Source organism: Hyla sarda, chromosome 2 (assembly GCF_029499605.1).
Source record: "Hyla sarda isolate aHylSar1 chromosome 2, aHylSar1.hap1, whole genome shotgun sequence".
NCBI lineage: Eukaryota > Metazoa > Chordata > Amphibia > Anura > Hylidae > Hyla > Hyla sarda.
Genome location: NC_079190.1, coordinates 62,533,375 through 62,548,209, shown reverse-complemented (window position 1 = coordinate 62,548,209; position 14,835 = coordinate 62,533,375). Strand labels below are relative to the sequence as shown.

The 14,835-nt window shown below is 41.6% G+C and overlaps 1 protein-coding gene across 1 annotated transcript in view; it reads right to left on the bottom strand.

Moving 5' to 3' along the window:
• The window catches only part of NBEA (neurobeachin), a 698,360-nt gene that overhangs the window by 439,616 nt on the left and 243,909 nt on the right, over positions 1-14,835 (bottom strand). The window contains exons 16-18 of the mRNA XM_056561916.1: positions 10,520-10,617; positions 3,778-3,870; positions 3,389-3,497 (exon numbers count right to left, since the gene is read on the bottom strand). Of these exons, the coding sequence (XP_056417891.1) occupies positions 3,389-3,497; positions 3,778-3,870; positions 10,520-10,617 (300 nt within the window). The remainder of the gene's footprint in view (positions 1-3,388; positions 3,498-3,777; positions 3,871-10,519; positions 10,618-14,835) is intronic.

Here is a 14,835-nt window from a genome sequence, read left to right as displayed (position 1 = left end):
CACAGCAAACAGTAGAGGCTGTAGAAGAGAAACTAAGCAAAAAAACATTTTTTTTTTATAATGACCTATGGAAAAAAACTTTTTATGCACCATGTACAAAGCATAAAAAAAATGTTTTTTGAAAAGGCGTCCATAGCATTCAAAGGGCAAGTAAAGTGCTGAACTACTGAAAGAAGATTAATAAAGATCACAAGATCAGTCACACAGCTCCGGACTGCTTCCTCTCTGTAATTATATTACAGTGCTAGATAATGGATCATAAAGGATTTGCATAACATAAGGAAGGAAGATAATGAGATTGCCTGCGATATAAACAAAGCACAGATAGGACATAAAGATAAAGCACTGGTGCCATCGCTCTTTAACAATGACGCCACGGAAGAAAAACTATAAACATCTGCAGCAGATACCCGCAGTGTACGTATCGAGAGGTACAAACAACCAGACAAAGGGGGACGGCGAACAAATGATATGGGGTAATGGTCAATTCATGGATGTGGTAAAACCTCTCGAATAAAATTGTGTCCTATGGAACACATCAATGAGCTCTAAGACCTTTTATCCCTGTGGAAAACTAATGATGACAGCACAGACAAAGCAATCAAAATGTACACAGTTTAGACCAGTGTTTCCCAACCAGGGTGCCTCCAGCTGTTGCAACACTACAAAAATCTTAATTGGGTATTTCTGGAAAAAACTTTTTTATATATATCAACTGGCTCCAGAAAGTTTAACAGATTAGTAAATTACTTCTATTAAAAAATCTTAATCCTTTCAATACTTATGAGCATCTGAAGTTAAGGTTGTTCTTTTCTGTCTAAATCCTCTCTGATGACACGTGTCTCGGGAAACGCCCAGTTTAGAAGAGGTTTGCTATGGGGATTTGCTTCTAAACTGGGCATTTCCCGAGACAGGTGTCATCAGAGAGGATTTAGACAGAAAAGAACAACCCTAACTTCAGAAGCTCATAAGTACTGAAAGGATTAAGATTTTTTAATAGAAGTAATTTACAAATCTGTTTAACTTTCTGGAGCCAGTTGATATATAAATAAAAGTTTTTTCCTGCATAACCCCTTTAATCCTTCCAGTACTTATAAGCTGCTGCATGATCCACAGGAAGTTCTTTTGTTTTTGAATTTCCTTTCTACCTGACCACAGTGCTCTCTGCTGACACCTCTGTCCATTTTAGGAACTATCCAGAGTAGGAGCACATCCCCATAGCAAACCTATCCTGCTCTGGGCAGTTCATAAAATGGACATAGGTGTCAGCAGAGAGCACTGTGGTCAGACAGAAAGGAAATTTAAAAAGATAAGAACTTCCTGTGGATCATGCAGCAGCTGATAAGTACTGGAAGGATTAAGATTTTTTTTATAGAAGACATTTACAAACCTATTTAACTTTCTGGCACTGTCCGGCATGCTGGGAGTTGTAGTTTTGCAACAGCTGGAGGCACCCTGGTTGGGAAACACTGCTTTAGACAATGCACAAGTATGGTTAACACCGCCATCTAATCAACAGCAATTATCCCGTACACTTGTATTGTGAGGTTATAAGTACAGGAATTGAGATTCCAGCTTAGAGGAATAAAGAAAGGGTAAATCTTCCCAATTATAATTGAATGATATGTGGGCACCAACAAGTCATGATGATTCACCACGACAGCTTTATAGAAATGTCATTGCTTTGATGAAAGGTTGAAATGGCGAGCCCAAGTACATTGGGTGTAGGGACCTGACTTTTCTCTTCAAATGTAAAATATACTATGTGAGGAGAGGAATCATTGCACGGACCCCCGGAGAGAAACTAAGGCTCAGTATGGTGTCTCTGTCCCCCAACAAAGTAACAGAAATGACTGTAAGCCGACATAAAACCACGGATTCATCATTCATCATTCAGCAGCCCGATGAGCAGCCTGTCGCACCGCAGCATTGATACTGTTGCATGGTGTTGCATGATGCAAAGTAAGGCTGCACTCACACCACGTTTTTGTAATACAGTTCCTGTATATGTTTTCTATGTGAAAACCGTATGCATTGACTCTCTATTGAAAACCGTATGCATTGACTCTCTATTGAAAACCGTATGCATTGACTCTTCATTGAAAACCGTATGCATTGACTCTCTATTGAAAACCGTATGCATTGACTCTCTATGTGAAAACCGTATGCATTGACTCTTCATTGAAAACCGTATGCATTGACTCTCTATTGAAAACCGTATGCATTGACTCTCTATTGAAAACCGTATGCATTGACTCTCTATTGAAAACCGTAAGCATTGACTCTCTATTGCAAACCGTAAGCATTGACTCTCTATTGAAAACCGTATGCATTGACTCTCTATTGAAAACCGTAAGCATTGACTCTCTATTGCAAACCGTAAGCATTGACTCTCTATTGAAAACCGTATGCATTGACTCTCTATTGAAAACCGTAAGCATTGACTCTCTATTGAAAACCGTATGCATTGACTCTCTATTGAAAACCGTAAGCATTGACTCTCCATTGAAAACCGTATGCATTGACTCTCTATTGAAAACCGTATGCATTGACTCTCTATTGAAAACCGTATGCATTGACTCTCTATTGAAAACTGTATGCCAACAGATGCATCTGGTTGTGTCCGTTTTGCATCCTGTATGGTTTTGTCCGTTTTTTTTCCGTACCCAAAACCGTAGCCTACCAATGTTTTTGGTCCAGGTGAAAAACTGTATTAAACCGTATACTTTTTTTTAATTTTTTTTTTAACATGGGCTCAGTATGGGAACCGTACAGAACTGTATGTGTATAAGGTTCAATCCGGTTTTCACCATACGGTACACATATGAGATGCCTGAACAACCTGTCTCATAAGATTACACATTATATTAAAGGAGAACTCCCATTCATAAAAACTTTTCGCCTATCCATAGGCAATAAGTGTCAGATCACAAGGGTCCGACCCCTGGGACCCCCTGCGATCACCTGAACGGCGCCCCGGCTCTCCTCTTGAATGGGGCTTGTCGACCACAGCACAAAGCTGCAGCAAACATGGCCCCTCCATGCAGCTCTATGGGAGAGCTGGAGTGCTGCACTCGGCAATCTCCGCTTCTGCCATAAAGCTGCACGGAGGGGCATGTGGGACGCAGCTTTGTGCCGTGGCGGACACCGCTCTTTTCATGCAGAGAGCCGGAGCAGTGTGGGAGAATGCGGGGGTCAGATCCCCTGCAATCTGACACTTATCCCCTATCCTTAGAATAGGGGATACGTTTTTATAAACAGGAGTTCTTCTTTAATTTAAAGGAGTAACCTCATAAGATATTTAACGGCACCCAGATATAACAATTTTTTTTTTCAACAAAGGACCTGGTAACAATTTACTGAAGAAAGTAATCTAGACGTTTCGCACCTCATAGAGCGTATTGTACGTTGTCACTGTCACTGTATTAGTATGCAGCATCAGTCTCTCTCCGAGTAACGTGAAGAGGCTGTGAGTGTGCATGATTTCAACTTTCCGTCTAAAAATAAATAGATAAAAAGAAAGCGTTAAGTGTCAGCAATTCTCAAATTCTTATTGTTAAGTAGTACAGTGTTTACACAAAATAAACTGAAATAAACTGAAGCAGAGAATAGGGAGGACTCTAGATGACAATACAGGTCAGACAGGAGGAAGTACAGCACAAAACTGTTGACCGTCAAGCTATGGCGATACAGAAATAACCGCGACTTACTACGCTTCACAGCGTACGGGGAGGACACTGCAACGGATAGAGAAGGACACATCGCTGCAACACTTACTTGTGGCCTAGGTGCTTCAGAAAATATCCAAGGACTTTCAGGGCCTGCACTCGGATACTTTCACTTTTAGAGGCGAGTAGCTTATAAATGACCCTGAAGAAAGACAAACATGAGAATTTACCATGAAATTTCATTACAGAAAATAAATTATTAAAATTACTGAAACAAAACATTTTTATATTAAGCATTTTTTTTATGTGGTTACATTTGCCCCATGTCACTTTCTATATTGAAATACTTTTAATATTTATGAGCCCTGCTTGTCCTCAGTGTACAGAGCCCTGCTTGTCCTCAGTGTACAGAGCCCTGCTTGTCCTCAGTGTACACAGCCCTGCTTGTCCTCAGTGTACAGAGCCCTGCTTGTCCTCAGTGTACAGAGCCCTGCTTGTCCTCAGTGTACACAGCCCTGCTTGTCCTCAGTGTACACAGCCCTGCTTGTCCTCAGTGTACAGAGCCCTGTTGTCCTCAGTGTACACAGCCCTGCTTGTCCTCAGTGTACAGAGCACCGCTTGTACTGAGTGTACAGAGCCCTGCTTGTCCTCAGTGTACAGAGCCCTGTTGTCCTCAGTGTACAGAGCCCCGCTTGTCCTCAATGTACAGAGCCCCGCTTGTCCTCAATGTACAGAGCCCCGCTTGTCCTCAGTGTACAGAGCCCTGCTTGTCCTCAGTGTACACAGCCCTGCTTGTCCTCAGTGTACAGAGCCCTGCTTGTCCTCAGTGTACAGAGCCCTGTTCGTCCTCAATGTACAGAGCCCCGCTCTTCCTCAGTGTACAGAGCCCCGCTTGTCCTCAGTGTACAGAGCCCCGCTTGTCCTCAGTGTACACAGCCCCGCTTGTCCTCAGTGTACACAGCCCCGCTTGTCCTCAGTGTACAGAGCCCTGTTGTCCTCAGTGTACAGAGCCCTGCTAGTCCTCAGTGTACAGAGCCCCGCTTGTCCTCAGTGTACAGAGCCCTGTTGTCCTCAGTGTACAGAGCCCCGCTTGTCCTCAATGTACAGAGCCCTGCTTGTCCTCAGTGTACAGAGCCCTGCTTGTCCTCAGTGTACACAGCCCTGCTTGTCCTCAGTGTACACAGCCCTGCTTGTCCTCAGTGTACAGAGCCCCGCTTGTCCTCAGTGTACAGAGCCCCGCTTGTCCTCAGTGTACAGAGCCCCGCTTGTACTCAGTGTACAGAGCCCCGCTTGTACTCAGTGTACAGAGCCCTGTTGTCCTCAGTGTACAGAGCCCTGCTTGTCCTCAGTGTACAGAGCCCCGCTTGTCCTCAGTGTACAGAGCCCCGCTAGTCCTCAGTGTACAGAGCCCTGCTAGTCCTCAGTGTACAGAGCCCTGCTTGTCCTCAGTGTACAGAGCCCTGCTTGTCCTCACTGTACAGAGCCCTGTTTGTCCTCAATGTACAGAGCCCCGCTTGTCCTCAGTGTACAGAGCCCCGCTTGTCCTCAGTGTACAGAGCCCCGCTTGTCCTCAGTGTACAGAGCCCCGCTTGTCCTCAGTGTACAGAGCCCCGCTTGTCCTCAGTGTACAGAGCCCTGCTTGTCCTCAGTGTACAGAGCCCTGCTTGTCCTCAGTGTACAGAGCCCTGCTTGTCCTCAATGTACAGGGCCCTGCTTGTCCTCAGTGTACAGGGCCCCGCTTGTCCTCACTGTACAGAGCCCCACTTGTGCTCAATGTACAGAGCCCTGCTTGTCCTCAGTGTACAGAACCCTGCTTGTCCTCAGTGTACAGAGCGCTGCTTGTCCTCACTGTACAGAGCCCTGCTTGTCCTCAGTGCACAGAACCCTGCTTGTCCTCACTGTACACAGCCCTGCTTGTCCTCACAGTACAGAGCCCTGCCCACACTTCCTGTATTTTGTCTCTGCTGCAGGGACAAGCCAGGATTTTTTCACCCAAAAATATAAACATTTTTTAACCAATGTATATTCCAAATATACATGTAATGTTACTATCTACATTATAAAAAAAGTTTTTGCAAATGAGAGGTACACTTTAAGCAACCTTAGCCTTAGAGGTTATACAAACTGGGAGTCATATTAAAAAAAGAGCCACAGTGACAGCTCCAAGAATAACAGGGTGAACGTCACTTCTAGAAGAACAGGCCTACACAATTATATGATACAAAACTTCCTAAATCTGTTATCATGCATGCAAATCTTTCTATTTGTTTATCCAGTGAGCCGCTAACATGTATTGTTTGTATATTTAGATTGCTTTCCGCAGAACCCTGATAATGGGGTTACAGTGAGCAGCGAAATTCCTCCAACAAATAATTATCTTGATCCACTACAAGAAATAATCAACAACAACCCAGCGCTGTTCTACAGGACCAGCGCAACAATCCTGACTTTGTCCTACAGAAATTAAACAGACAGAGGTCTATTGTCCCTGAGATTAGTGTTAGCATTTCAGCAAGTATGAATTAGAGAGAAAGCTTCATTGTCCAAAGTCATGAGGACCTGGCACTGCCATGTAGGTCTGGAATTTTTGAGGCATATTTATACAAAATAGTAACAGAAATGACTACTAATGTTATTTTGATTACTATGATGTCTTTACTATCAGATGTGTCGCAATAACGTTATTGCCTGCACCTACAACATCACTTTACTTCTTTTAAAGTGACAGAACATTTTAAAGTGACAGAACACAACTCAGGGGAGGCCCGTTGCTTAGAACACATATAAATCACCCCATCAAACAGTACCATTAAGTTCCAATGTGCATAGATTGATATCAAAACATCTTAGATTAAAAGTAGATGACAAAAAATGTAAACCAAATAATATCAAAATATTGAAGCACATGTCAGTGTAGTTATGCAGTCTGGGTAGTGTATCAGAGCTATTCAATAGTTCTTGATTAAGTGTATGTAATTTATACTTATATCCCTAAGCTACCTAACACTTACCCTATGGGGAAAAAACAGTACTTAAAAACTAACCCCACCCCCACATACACTCACCCCCAAGCTTAAGCAATCCCTTGCTGTGTGGCATATAACTGGGGTACTTGCCCTAATAAGGGTGATCCCCGTGCCTTTGGAACCTGTCCCCATTTTGTTCAGGCCCTAGGCCACAGGGGTAAAATGTGCACACTAATAATTAGGCTAGGTTCACACGACGGAATCTCCAGGCAGAAAACTTCCGCCCAGAGATTCCGAATGCGGCCAGCGCCAACTGAATCAGTCGTCGCTAGGACAGCGCGGACACTGCAGTCTCCAATAGACTGCAATGTGTCCCGAGAGTATTTCCGCCTGAAGAATGAGCAACGCCATTCTTCAGGCGGAAATTTTCAAGCGGATTTTCCGTTCAGAAATTCTGCTTCACAAATTCCAAAGCGTGAATTTGTGAACGGAAACTCTATACTCTGTTCACTATACAATACATTTTAGTAAGCGGAATTCCTGCCTGCAATTTCAAAGAGGAATTGCAGGTGGAAATTGCGTAGTGCGAACCTAGCCTTAGAGTTAGGGTGCTTCAATAGTGTCATGCAAATGTTATGAGAAAGATACAGAAGAAGAAAAAAACCAAAAAAACAAACATACACAACTGGACCTCCGAATGATGTAAAAAAAAAAAGCATGGTTCAGACCACTCCACTTTTTTCAATTGCTTTATAACCCAGTTCTGGTGCGAACATTTTAGGTGTTTTTTGCAAAGGACAAAAAGCAGCATGGGCACTCTCATTACTATGTGGCAAGCAAGCTGTGATGCCCTATGTCTTCTGACCCCGTTCTATTATAGCCAGCAGAAATGGTTTCAGCATTTTGTCCCACAGTAGCTCTACAGTAGGGTCAGACCACAAGGGCTTGAGTTCACGGCCTTCAACATATTATAAAATCTGCCATTTTGGAGATACTCTGACCCAAGCATCTAGACATCTCTGTTTTTTTCTGATATAAAATCCAACTTTAATAACTGACCTACCATTTTCTATCTGATATATTTAGATATCACATGATAGAAGCCATTGCCACCAGATAATCTATGTTATTCTCTTCTGCTATTATTACTTTTAAAAGAACACCAGTAACATAAAATAGACTTGTAAAGCTGCACACACAGTGCCGTAGGGCTTCACAAGCCTACCCCATTAATACCTTCAATGATAATTTGGAGTGCGGTATATTAATTAAAAACACTTTAGTACACCCTCTGGGTGTCATTCTGAAGGGTCCGGGATGTGGGGCCCAGAGTCCACTATGCTTCGGGGCAGCAACACCTCTCTCTGACTGAGTCCCGCCCTGCTCACCCTGACGTGAGAAAGTGTAACATAAGAAGATAGAGGCATTGCGGGTACGGAGGATAGTGGACCCCATCTGCTAGACTGTTGTGGACAACTGGGATTACTAAAATGTTTTAAATGAATATACTACACCCAAAATTGTCAAAGGTATCGCTGGAGCAGGCTTGTGAAGCCCTACCGCACTGTGTGTGCAGCTTTACAAGTCTATATTATGTGATAGATGCTCTTTAATGTTATGGGTGAGTATGTTACCATTCCTCACGTCAATAAGGTATGTCATAACACATTCTGACACTATCAAATCAAGGCTAATAGCCTGTAGGAACACACCCCATTGACCAGTGGGAATAGTAACACCCAGTTGTCAAGTTATACATAACTAAGATAAATAACCAAAGAATAGAACAACTCATTTATAAGAAAATATGTGTTGGCAAATATACTAGGCCCAACACATGACAGAAGCTAAGTATAAAGAAAAGGCACATGCTTTGTTCTCACAGAATTTCTTACATTTCCATATAACATATCATAAAAAACACTAGTTTAGTTTCAAGAAAAATGTTCCTCAAAATATTTCTTATGTAAAACTGTGACCGCCGCACGCTGTGCGAAAAGAAGAGCCGTTTTTCCCTTTAAATGCAGCAGGCCGTCTTCAGACCCATGGAATGTCTTGAAGGGCCGGTATAAATGAGCTTATTAACATCAGCGATCCCCACATGGTTCTGTTTCTTCTACCTGGGATTCAATCAAGTTTTTTGGCAAGGAACATAGAAGGGAAGAATGTCCTCATACACTCCTGGGTAAAGCAGCCCTAAAGTCAGCAGGTAACACTTCACATTGAAGCTGGCACCACAGGATGTATTATAGTTGGTCTGTCACAAGATTTCTTTCATTTAAATGGAGCACCTGTCACAACCTGGATTATGTAACACCGCTCACAGCCCTCCTTATATAACACTTTCTTTCCGCTTCATTTTCCCTACAGCTTTCATGTTTCGGAAGTAATTTAGGGCTTGGGGGATACAATAAATTATTTTCAAATGTATTTCTAAACAGGCAAATACATTATTTTATTTTCTAATATAAAACCAATTCTACATATACGTGCTTGTATTTCTGTACTTTTCTATATTTCTGTTCTATATTACCTAAATTACTGTACAGTTTAGAGGCGCACAATACACACTCCATACACATTACTGCAATAAGCTAAACTGGTAAATATTCTATGTATTCATTTATCTATCTTTCTATTCATCTGACCTAATAAATGACTGTACAATTGAGAAGCATTCAATATAGATTTCACAGACTATTACTACAACCCACAAATCTACTGGTTACCATTGAATCTCTAAGCACATTGACTATCTAACTCCTCGTAATTGGCCTACACCTCTATAATAAATTACATAAATTAATAAATAAATATAACTGTATATCAACATATACTGTGTCATGGTCAATCATTTTGGTAGAAGGGTGATATAAAAGTTAAAGCCCTGTACGGGACCGTTTCCTTAATCCCACTCTCTCCTACTGGATCTCTGACCATTACCGCCTGCTCCAGCATGGTGTGTGTTCCCCTCTCATCTGCATTGTGTGTCCAATCTCACCGCCTCCTGCAAAAATGTTGTCACAGCTTTTCGGGATACCTCCCCCCTGGGTGCCATTTCATAACCCTATGTGCCATTTCATAGGTTTGTGGGACTACGCAGGATTTTACACAAGTTTTATATTATGTCTCACGGGACCCCAGTTCCATTGCAGTCCTCTAATAAAGTGAATTGCCCCTAAAGAGGGCAAAGATCACACTTAGAAGGGTGAATGTATTGTTCACTTAGACTGGGTTCACATCACGTTTTTGCCATACCGTTTTCAACCAGTTTTTGTAAAGAAAACCGTATGGCAAAAAAAAATGGATGGAACAGTATGGGAAAAAGTAAACAGTATGCATTTTAAACCGTATACGCTTTTTAAAAGTGCATAGGGTTCAGTCCATTTTTATAAAAAAAATAAAAAAAAACATAAGTTTTTGCAAATTTTGTCCATTTTTAATAGGAGGGGTGTTGGGTGGGGACTTGAGGATGCAAATGCGCATGTGCAAAGTAAAAAACGTATACGGTTTCCCATATGGAACAGTATATATGTGCGTTTCCCATTGATGTCCATGTTAAAAAAAACTTATGCGGTTGCAGTACGGATTTTAAACCGGTTGACTCTGGGAGTCGTAGTTCCGCAATAGCTAGGCGCATCCTGGTTAGGAACACTACTGTAAAGGGTTAATGGTACACATTTCACCATGTTCAGTGATTTTGTTGGGAGCCCGGGCGCCACCTGGATTAACAGCTAGGCTTTCTGTCCTGGTGACAGCTCCTGCTCACACATAAACATTCCATTTCCAGATAACGCCATTGCTATGATTATCCGGCTATTCCGGTGCCGAACATAAAAAAAGGGGAAAAAAAAGCCAATTAATGGATTTTGCTGCTTGTCTCACCGTATTCCATTCCTCTGATCAAATGCAGGTATCATTGAGGCGGGATGTTCAGACATGAGAGCCACGAGCAGCTGCAGAACATCATGAATATTCTCATCCTGTAATGAAAAAAAAGAATCCCAAGTGAGTTGCTTTCGGTTTGAACCCAGTCCTGCGCAACAACAAGATATATATTTTTTTCTTATTACCTTTTTACAGGACTGAATGTTTATTTCAGGTAACTAAAAAGTTTGAAAACATTGGATTTTTTTTATTTATTAATCACCCTTAGTTGAAGGGGTTTAAATACATATAACCAACACAAGTACAAGGAATATGGAGCAGTAAATGACAGACTGATATAGAGGGAGAGAGGGCGCTGACTGAGAGGGATTACACTCTACAAGGGGTGGGAAGGAGTAGTTAGGCTAAGTTTCCACTTGGTTTTTTTTCTGGCAGTTTTTGGATATCTGCCACTGCAGTTTTTGAGCCAAAGTGAGAAGTGGATCCATAAGGGAGGAGAAGTATAATTCCTTCCTTTATATGTCCTATTCCTTTTGAATACATTTCTGGCTTTGGCTCAAAAACTGCAGTGGCAGTTTTAGTCTTAGGGGGACAGCGGGTCATCTGCGAGCAGTTAGGGAATTCATCGTTCATAGGGCTATATAGTGGCACCAGGGTTATTGTAGCTTGTAGGCTTTCCTAAAGAGATGGTTTTTCAGGTTTTGAAGGTAGGGGAGAGCCGAATGAGTGAGTTCCAGTGAATGGGGGAAGCACGGGAGAAGTTTGGAGACAGTTGTGTGAGGTGTGGATGAGGGGAAAGAACAACTGGTGGTCCTTAAAGAAGGGTGGTATCGGGAGATTAAGTCAGAGATGTATGGAGGGGACATGTTGTGGATGGTCTTGTATGTCATGGTGAATAAATTAAACTGACTTTGTGGGGAAATGGGGATTGCAGAGGGGAGAGGAGAAGCGAGGGTAGAGGTGGATTAGTTGGATAGCAAAGTTAAGGATAATTTGGAGGGGAGCAAGAGTGTTTGTTAGACGGCCACAGAGGAGGATGTTGAAGTATTTCAAGCGGGAGATGGTGAGGGAATGTACTACTAGCTTAGTGGAATCAAAGTTAACAAAGGAGCAGAATCGAGATATTATTTTAAGGTGGATATGGCAGGAGTTGGTTTGTGTATATGTTCAGTTTGAAGGACAAAGCATGATCACTAGGGCAAGTGACACAAAGGTGTACTGACTGCGACAACCTACAAAGCCCAATTTTACTGGGCAATAATCTAAGAAGTACAGTTAAACCTCTGAGACAACCGCCGAAATTGAACAAAAAAGTGGTCTCCTAGGAGGGTGGTCTTCTCAAATGTGTTATAAATGAGGAGCTGAAGACCTGTCTAAGAAAATCTGGTTCTCTCAAAGGGTGGTCTTTCAGAGAGGTTTTACGGCAGCTCTGTTCAAAGCTTGACAGTAAAATACTCCACAATGCTCTAATTTGTGCTTATGCTATGTAGGCATGGTTAAGAGGCATAGGCATTTTATTTTTTATTTTATAGGAGAGACATAAGAGTTACAACCTAATGGGGTCTCATTTTAGCTCTAGCTAAGCTTTCATACAATGCCGAATGGAGATTATGCAAAGAACATACATAGATAGATCCATTATGGCTGCATAACTAGGAAGATTAGCCATTCAGGGAAAGCTGGCTGACCCTATAGGAACTATACTGCCAATGATTGACAAAGACTTCACATAACAGGAAAATAAAAGAGCTTTCTTGTTGGATGTCTGGCTCCTGGCTGGCTCGCCAATATTAAAAGTCAGCATTTTGTGACAAGTTCTTAATCAGATTAGAAACTCAGGACTCGTACAGCATTATAATAGAAGTCATTCCTCCAGATTCATGTTTAAGAGGGATTTTGCTTTACACAGGGTGTGTAAAGTGTATATGACTAGTCGAGTCAATCACACTGATGGCCAGGGGGAAGGGAGTATAGTGTGTGGATACATGTTGGCAGAAAAGCTCTAAAATGTCTCTTAAGTTAATTCATAAGACTGAGCTGCTGACAGATCACACCATTCAGATTTTTTACAATGAGAACATGAGTTACAATGCAGTAAACAATCACGGAACAGGTCTTTTTACTCAATAGTTCTGGTTCCACAGTTATGTTATATTCAAATTTAGGGTAGGGTTACATAGAACGGATCTGCAGTGTATTTTACGCTGTGGATCCGCCGATGGCCAACCCTAGAGTGTGCCTCCTGCTGTGTCTGCGTTGTCTGCTTGTAGCAGCAATCCACCGCTACGAGCAGCCACACAGGGACCTGCCATTTTCCCTACACATTTGCAGTGTACTCAGAGATATCGCGGCTGCTTCCCCTGCTGAGAGCAGCTGTGCGGCGACTCGCAGGTCCCTGTGTGTTTGCTCGTAGCGGCGGATTGCTGCTACAAGCAGGCAAAGCAGGCAGCACACTCTAGGGTCAGTCTTCGGCAGATCTGCTGCAAAACATTTGCAGATCAGTTACATGTGACCCTACCCTTACAAAGATTTCTAATGCGGCATCCATCAAACGTATTGTGGATACTGATTGCCTAAAATAAGAAATTGTACGCTAAAAAATCAAAATGGATGTGTCTAAAAAATTGTATGTGTTGGACATATGGTAGTATGTTTTTCTGTTTCATTTTTAAAAAATTGTATCAGTTTTTTACGTTTCTTAATCTTTCTAGAGTATATTCCTAAGCTACTGTGAATGTGTTAAAAAAAAATTGTGCACAATTAATCAGAATAAATTGTACAGTGATACCTATTGTTATGATTTACATACACAGTAATGTTACAAAATAAATAATAATTGATACAATTTAACCTGTTTTTAAATCAGGATGAAAAACCGTGCTCAGCCATGATTTTCTACCCGACAAGAAATTGGGTAAAAACGTAATAGGATCAAAATGGGTGAATGACTTGGATACGGTTTATTAATAGTCAATGGATAAGTCTATATATATATATATATATATATATATATATATATATATATGATTCTATACAATTTTCAAGGATGGAATCGTATGAACTCTCCTAATGCAAAAATTGTGATGTGAAGGCAGCCTGACAACCTTTTTCATGGTTTGGTTTATTCTCAGTACAGATGACAGCAGATGTTTGCACTGGAATGTATATAAAGGCAATCTTAACATTATATAAAGACAATCTTAAAGGAGTACTCCGCAGCTCAGCATCTGGTGCCGGCGCTGGGAGCTTGTGATGTCATAGCTCCACCCTCTCATGACATCACGCCCCGCCCCCTCAATGCAAGTCTATGGGAGGGGGTGTGACATCTGTTCCAAATGCTGAGCAGTGGAGTACCCCTTTAACAGAATATTAGATGTTATATGAATTTAGACTATTAGAGTTTATATATGCACAGATTTACAGACCAGCTTGAACATATGGCTAATGTGCAATTAATTATACAACATTAGAATATTTAAAAGGTAGTGAACACTTGCACCTTTGATAGGATATATACAAATTATTATTTGGCAGCCACTGATAGTACATGAAAACCCATTTATTTTATTTAACACAATCTACTGTACTATCACGATTCTAGTCCTGTTCATATCTAGACTTAAAATATTAACACTATTTGCTGTATGAAGCTTTTTGCTTCCGGCTCTTTTTTTCTATCTAGCTGATCGGTACTGGTACTATGTGTCAGCCCCATTTATCAGAGGATGAGGATACAATAAAAACCTTACCAGCAGTACTCACAAAATGTTTAGGGTTTCAACATCCTTAAAGGTAATCTGTTGGTGCCATACCATGCTCAGAGATGCAGACATGGGCAGACGGCTGATAATACAAATAATACCAGTCTCTTAGATGGTAACTGTTTGCAAAGTTATGAAATCATGTTTTCCTTCCAAGCTTAAGTATCATAGAGGTTGGGCTGAGCAGCAGCATGCATGCCTAATGCTTCACCCACCTCTCCCTGCTCTGCATGATTGATGTGTAGGACTTATTGCTGGAAATTAAACCCTTCATATTAATCATGCAGGGCAGGGTGGAGTGGAGAAGGGAGGAGATGTGCAAGCTGCATCTCAGCCTCTATGACTCTTGAGCTTAACAGAAAAACATAATTATATAACTTTGCAACGAGAGCTTCAGTGCTAAGAGACAGGTATCATTTGTTTTAATCTCCCTATCAGCTATCTACCAATGTCTGCACCTCTGAGCCTGATACAGAGCTGGCATATTTCCTTTTATATTAGCAATCCATATATCACTAAGACAGTTCACTCGATTGCATAGGTTCTCCCACA